This window comes from Pteropus vampyrus, unplaced genomic scaffold, assembly GCF_000151845.1.
Source record: "Pteropus vampyrus isolate Shadow unplaced genomic scaffold, Pvam_2.0 Scaffold113, whole genome shotgun sequence".
NCBI classification, from domain to species: Eukaryota; Metazoa; Chordata; class Mammalia; order Chiroptera; family Pteropodidae; genus Pteropus; species Pteropus vampyrus.
In genome coordinates this window covers 3,173,089-3,180,548 of record NW_011888894.1, presented here as the reverse complement: position 1 = coordinate 3,180,548, position 7,460 = coordinate 3,173,089, and the positions used below count along the sequence as shown (strand labels likewise).

The window sequence follows — 7,460 nt, the reverse complement described above, 5'->3', positions numbered from 1 at the left end:
TAGAACTACAAGTCTTGTTTGACATCTTGGCAGTGACCAAAGCAGCCCCAGAAAAGACTCCCACTATTTTCTAACATGAATGTCATTGACAGAGTAGGGAAAGAACTAGCTGCCATAGAGGCAGCCACTCCTTCTGAATGGAATAAAGTCCTCCAGATCCACCATCAGGTGGCCTCCCATCCTTGGCAGAGGGAGGAGAATTAGCAGTTCTCAGTGTGTAAGCTTCATGCTTCAAACATATCTCCTCATGTAATCCCCACAGCAATCCTGTGAAATAGATAATATCCCCATTTTATAGAAGAGATGGGGGCTCAGGAAGAATAAAAAGATTCCTAAAGGTCACACAGCTAATCATTAGTGGGGCTGGGATCTTAACCCAGCCAGTTCCTGGGCTCACTCAGATCTTACCTCTTCACTGGTACCAGGGGTCAATATAGGACAGTGTCTCATTTGAGATGTCCCCCAAAACAAGATGTCCTCCAAAACTCAGAGAAGAAAACTAGATTTGTAATGGGAAGACCAGAAGGAATAAGACTAATTTAGTTTTAAAAAGAGATAGGCAGGGGTAGACAAGACTCTGAAGAGGGACCATGACATGCAGAATGGGCCAAAGTGCTTGAAAACAGAAGCCAAGTATGGGCTCAAATGGGAACTCAAGTCTCCATACAAAATGGTCAGGTCACTGAAGAAACAGGGAGGAAATTCTGAAATGAAATTCTGAAACAAATTTTCAATCACACAATGTCCCCACAGGCCCAAAATTCTCTCTTTTGGCTTAAAAAAAAAAAAAGGGCATATGTACATACTCTTATTCCTAAGAGTTAATTCAGCATGGCTTGGTAGAGGGGCTCTTGGGGCTAAAATAGGATTTGGGCCAGTAACATTGAAAATCCTCTGAATTCAAGAATCCAATAGATTCTTCGCCTGGAGCAAGATTCAGAAGTAAGGGTGGGACTGCCGGGACTGCCAGGACTCCTCACAAAGAGAAGTTTCCTGTACTTCTCCAAAGTTTGACTCCCTTAGTAAGAGAAGGCACTGGTCCATACATACCACTGAAACAAGATGAGAAGGCTCTCACCTGGACAAATGTGTTCGGAATCTGGAATATGGCTTTAGTAGTCAATCAACATTTCTGTTGATCGGGACAGATGCAAGGTGCTGTGGGGTTAAAAATATACATATATAAAAGGTGGTCCAAGCGGTCCCTTCTTCCAAAGACTTTATTATCTGGAAGATACAAAACATAAAATGACATAAAAACAATAATATGAGATGTCACAGGATGGTGTTAAATGACAAAATAGGGGCTCAGACATGCTCTGGGAACTCAGGTTTCCTGGGAAGTATTCACATGGAGGTTGGGACATAAATAAGAGGTACAGGTTGGGTGTGGGTCTTGTGATGTGGAAAGGGAAATAGAGGAGATTGTGAGGGAAAAGCAACCATTGACCAAAAAAAAAAAAAAGACTCGGGTAATACCCAATTCTTTCATTCTTTTCTTTCCTCCCACATAGCCTCGAGAAGGAAAATTACGATGTCTGGGCTAAGGTGGTGAGGCTCAGTGAAGAACTGGAGAAGGAGAAGAAGAACTCTGCAGCCTTGGAAATCAGCCTCCGCAATGTGGAGCGCTGCCGGGAGGATGTTGAGAAGAGGAACAAGGCCTTGGAGGAAGAAGTCAAGGAATTTGTCAAATCGGTGAAGGAGCCCAAGACTGATGCCTGAGGGTCCCAAGAGTACTGCAGAAGCAGACCACAAATGCCCAACACTTCTCCCTTTCTCCTTGCTACCTGATGACTGGGAAGCAAAATCACTCCCTAAGAGGAGAGCACATTTTGTGGGAAAACGTCATATTTCCCAGTAAACAAATCAGTGGGATTTGTGGGAAGATAAAGGTGAGTGGGGACATATGTGGACATCTATGACTGCTTGCGGCTTTATTCAGAATTGCATTATTCCATTGTGGTCTCAGGCTGAGTGAAATGGAACTTCCCATGGCTGGATGGCTATGTCCAGTGGAGCCATTTGAGACAGGCTACGTCCCAGGAGCCAGGCAACAGGCTGTCCCCAACAGAGACTGGACTGAGGCTTAGTGCTTGCTGTGTGGAACAACCCACCTCGTCAAACGATCTCAGGGCATCTCTGAGACATGGGCTGAAAATGATCTTCGGCTTTTAAGTGTTTTGAGGGGCCACGCCTGCTGAAACCAGAGGCCCATTCTACCACTCTTCGGGGATTGGACATTCAAAAATATTATTCAACTAAGAGAAAACAAGCAATAAACTGTATTTATGAAAACAAAATCAATGAGAAAATGATATGCAAATAAAGCAAAAGAAAAAAAAGGGCTCCTTTTGATCCATACAGTACCTTTGTGACAGTTGGTAAAAGGCTCTCCTTGGAGCCAATGCACCCCTCTCCATGCACATGGCTTGGTCAGCAGGGCACAAAGTGGATTCCAGTCCCTCCTTGCTTTTCAGTGACCACAATTGTATAGGGTGGACCCACTATAATGTGACTTCCCTTGAGGCTGGTTAGGGGGTTAGATAGTAACAGTCGTGATAATAATATTTTTTGTTTCACTCAAATGCAAGTAATTTCACCCTTTAAAAGGACACGAGGCACTAGAGAATAACTGAGAGGGGCTTTCCCAGCAGGCAGCTGCCTTTTCTTCCTCCATTAAGCCAGCCTGTCAGAGGCCCCTGGCGAGGCCCAGGCCTTGCGAGGCAGAATGGTGGAGTCTTTAATGATTTGCTGGTTAGGTGATCTCCAAGTTCTTGTGACCATGTACCCCATCAGTGGAAAATATTTGAGCATACGCCCCCTACTATAGGCATATTTATTTATAAATTTTATACATGTACGACTACTGTATTGATATGTCATGTATATGATAAAACATACCCAGAACAGAAATAAGATGATGAGATAAAAACAAATATAAATAACTGTTCTCAACTGTGTTTTCAGCTCTGGCGACCACTGGCCCAATTTCCCAGCAGGTATTACCTGGACTAGCTTTATATAAGTCTTCCCATTGCTCCCATAAATTTACTTGAACTCTTGAAGCCACGTGGCTTAATTAGTGGCTCGAAATCTATAGTTACCACGAGGAGAGTTCAGCCTTCCCTAGCACGTGTGTCCTCCGTTATTCCTTTTTCTCCCTCTGTTCTCTTACTTTTACTCCCTTTGTTTTCTTCACTCTGGTTATTTCCCCCCTGCCTGTGGCCGTGGCGTATTACTCACAGAGTGAAAGGTACAGACTGTGGTGGTAGTTGTGTGGGAGGGTCAGTGTTTCCCAGTGTTGCTACTCAGGCCCTGCTCCGCCCACTCTCCAGCCCCCTGGGGACCAGACAGACGGAGAGTGAGGACGACATCTAGAGGGTTCTCTTAGAGGTCTGCTTGCAGAAGATTGGGGGGGCAGGGGAACTGATTTGGAACATTATGAAGTAAAGCAATACGATATTTGATTTCCTGGGGTTCACTTTTTTTAATTACAGAGAAACAAGGAAATACTTACTGAACACCTAATTTATGCAGATGAGTGTCTGCAGTAGCGCCAGGCATATGTTCCCTCCTTGTTCTCCCCTGGGTTCCTCACACTGATTCTTTGGGTGCTAAAGCAACTTGAGTAAGGAAATAGCTGGCACCACAATTCCAAAGGGAACATTTGTTTGAAGGTGCAAAAGAAGGCCCTGAAGTCTGTGTCTGGAGGTCCATGTGACAGGATCTTGCTGTGTCTGGGAGTGGGAGCTCAAGCTGAGTGGAAAGGCCACGTTTGAATCCCAGCTCCCTCCTGGTCTCGCAATGCTGCTGGTCCTCTTCCTTCCACAAGTCCTACATGAAAATAGAGCCACTGTTCCAGCTTCAGAAGCGGGAGTGTCAACTCCTCTTCATGATCAAGAGGGAACCTTAAATTGTCACTACTTGCTCCTGCGTCACCTTCCGTAAATGGGCAACACAAGAAAGAGTTTTTCCAGGACTCTAGTCCTTCATGAGTCTGAGGAAGGTCTAGGAAAGATCCGGCGTCTGGTGCCACTGTCTTCCATGCTGCAAAAGGCTACACATGAGATGCATGACAAGGAAGCTCCAGGCTTCATTGGAACCAAGTTGCCGGTTACTGAAAGAGAGAACCAAGAGACTGACCCATGTCATCGGTGCTCTGTTGGACTCTGGGTCTCCCACCTTCACTTTCAAAGCCCTTCCATGGGATGACCTACTAAATCTGCCTTTTTCCAGCCACCCACCCATATTACCCCTTCTTGTACCTGCACAGATACTGAGAATCTAAAACGGTCTGCAATATGCATTTTAAAACCATCTGCCCTCTTCCTACCAAAATTCTTCATTTCTCTCAGTCTCAAGCATGGTACATATCAGAACACTTTTCTCTTGAGTTTGAGACAGATCTGATGGTCTTCCTAAGCGTGTGCATCAGCGAGGACACTGTCTCAGAGAGTTGGTCCACTCAATCTGATATACCAGAATACCACAGACAGTTCTGGTGGCTAGAAATCTAAGATCAGGGCCAGGTGAAGGCCTTCTGGGTTGAGTTGCAGATTTCTTGTATCTGCACATGGCGGAAGGGGCTAGGGAACTCTGTGGGAGCTCTTTTATAAGTCTCTAATCGCATTCACGAAGGCTCCAACTTTATGATTTCTGCACCTCCCCAAGGCCCCACCTCCTAATACTGTCATATTTGGGGGTTAGGAATTCTACATATAAACTTGGGGGTGAGGCACAAACATTCACACCCTAGCAATTGCCTGCCAACAGATTTTGGTTAGTCTGTGGCCTGGAGAGATGGAGCGTGACATCGCTAGTACAGAGCCTGCGGCAGAGGATGTGAGTAACAAACGTTTTTCTTGTTGTTGTTTTGAACAATTCTTCAAGCCCCGCTCAGAGGTCCACCCCTCAGAAAAGCATGAAGCAGGAGACTCTGAGGTAGCCCAAGGTTGCTAAGCAGGAGGACAAGGAGCACCAGGGTACAACAGCTGCTGGCTACGCTCCCCAGGCTCAAGACAGGAGGATGTGAGGGCACTGACGTCATGTAAACTTCCACATTCCACCACTTCCTCTGCAGATACCATCAGTGGTCAGGCCATGTGCTTGCTGGGGAGCAGAGAGATCACAGAGGCTGCCCTTGCAATTCAAATGAGCTGCTTTTACAAGAATCTCATGAAAGCCTTAATCCTGCCAGAGAAGGCTGGGTGAGAAAAGCCTAAGGCTGGAGATCCAGCTGCCGCTCATTCAGGGGGCCCAGGCTGACATTTGGCCAGTAGTGGAGAGAGCTGCTAAGTGACTTCAGATGAGGAATGTGCAGAGGGTACCAACACGACTGTGCAATGTCAGCATCTCTTTCCTCCCGTGCTTGAAAACTATCTTATGATGATAGAATAGCAGCACTAGAAGACACCCTTAAGCTTACCTAATGTAATCACTTAATGGCTAGAGAAACCGAGGTCCAGAGACATAAACTGAATTGCCAGTGCTCACACAGCAATGAGGATTACAGTTTGGTGATTTCTGAGGGCTCCTCTAACCCACGATTCTGTAGTTCTTGTGATTCTTGGCTTCTATCCAACAGTTCTTTCCCCCAGATCAAGATGTGAAACCCATGGAACATCAATTGCAGAGGGTTCCCAGAGCTGGGTTCATCTCTTGGTCACAACTAAGAACTAGCTAATATGATGCTATTTCTCACCTACTTTGTATCACTGATGCTGTTCTAAGACAGTGGTTCTCAGCTTTGGCTGCACAATAGAACTACCTTAAGAAGCTTTTTGACAAATTCTGAAGCTCAGATCCTACCCTGTATCAATTGAATTGGAATCTTGGAGGGTGATGCCTAAGAACTTTTTTTCTTAAAACTTTACTGTTTATTTTAATATGCATCAAAGATTCTATGTGAATAGATGGTGGTGGTGGGAGGAAATAGAGTTACACATTCTCCATCCTTACCTCATCTTAAGATGTGTCATAAGTTACATGCAGGCTCTGCCCTGTGGAACCCTGCAGCTTAAAACAGCCCATTCTGGCTGGAGGCTTGCAGTTTTTAGTATAGGGCACTATACTTCATCCTGTTTCACAAGGTCTAATGGTTTCTAAAACACTCCTGCTAGATCAGCAAGCAGAGGAAGTTTTGCCATATACTTACTTTAGAAACAAGGCCCATCTAATGTTGCATTTACCCATACTTGCCCTCCTTCTTGCTTTTTATCATCACTACCTTTTGGTTAGGATACAAAGTCCTATTTCCCTTAAAAGTCACTCCTTCCTGGCTGCAAAAGAAGGCAGTGATTTTCCTGTCAGCTAGCCTTGGGCTGGACACCAGACACATTCTGTGGGAACTTGAACTTGATCACCAGGAGACAGGTGGTCTGGATTAGATACTGTATATGTATTAGGGCTGGATATTACCTTCAATGAAAAACCAACCCCAATCAGAAAAAGCCAATAGCATGCTCTGTACTATTGAGTTTATTCACATGTTTGAAATCATAAAGTGTTTGAAATGTTGATTATTAAGCAAAACTAATGCTGTCAGAATTTAGCTATCACCTTCTAATTTCTCATGTAAGATTTCATAGAATGAACCCGATTACATGTACATCATAAGTTTGACTTGATATTCATGCTGATTATTTAAATTTAGTTTTTGACGGTCATTTTTGTATGTCTTCCTTGATCCTCTGAGAGTGTTAGAATCCATCCCCCAAAGAATTCGAGGGTTACTAGAAAAATGAAACACGTGGAAATCGTACGGCATCCAGCATCTGCCATTCTAATCTTGAAATAGTTGGTCTCTATGAAGTGGTAATCTGGGTAGTTATGTTGCCAATGATATCTTCACTTAGTGCAAGTAAATTGTACTCAAGATGAAGCAAAAGATTACAGCACTGATTCTTCCTCCTGCAGTTGAGTGTTTTAGAAGGGCTACATTTGACTGGGGACATTTAAAAAAATACATTTCCTAAGTACTCTCTATTCCCCAAGCACGGTATCCCCTGCTTTATCTGTAACATCTCAGTTAAGTCTCACAACAAACTATGAGGTGGTTCCGAGTATCATCTCCATTTTATAAAAGAGACAACTGAGGCTTCAAAAGTTAAGTAATTTGCTCAGGCTCACAGTTAGTATCTTATTTTTAAGGGACAATTTTTTTTTTCATTTGAACACTTGAAATTAGCATGTCCATTGTGTTTTTGTTTTACTACCATGAAGCAATTAACTCACTTCTGACACTATCTACTTGGATAGTGTGCTAGACCCCACAGGTTAAGCGTTCTATCCTACAAAACTTTTCCCACTCCAACACTTCAGATGCCAATTCAAGTCCGGGTTGCCTGTCACCTGTGCTTCTGACTGACCAGCTATAAATTAGGGGTTCCCACGATTCCTGATTTGGGTTTGATCAATTTACTAGAGTGGCTCACAGAATGCAGAGAAATGGTTTACTTACT

The 7,460-nt window shown here is 44.1% G+C and overlaps 1 protein-coding gene across 1 annotated transcript in view; it reads left to right on the top strand.

The window, feature by feature from the left end:
- Positions 1–2,285, top strand: part of ARHGAP25 (Rho GTPase activating protein 25) — a 46,946-nt gene extending 44,661 nt beyond the window's left edge. The window contains exons 10-11 of the mRNA XM_011365624.2: positions 906–942; positions 1,515–2,285. Coding sequence (XP_011363926.1) covers positions 906–942; positions 1,515–1,722 — 245 coding nt within the window. The 3' untranslated portion in view covers positions 1,723–2,285. The remainder of the gene's footprint in view (positions 1–905; positions 943–1,514) is intronic.
- Positions 2,286–7,460: the final 5,175 nt, after the last annotated feature.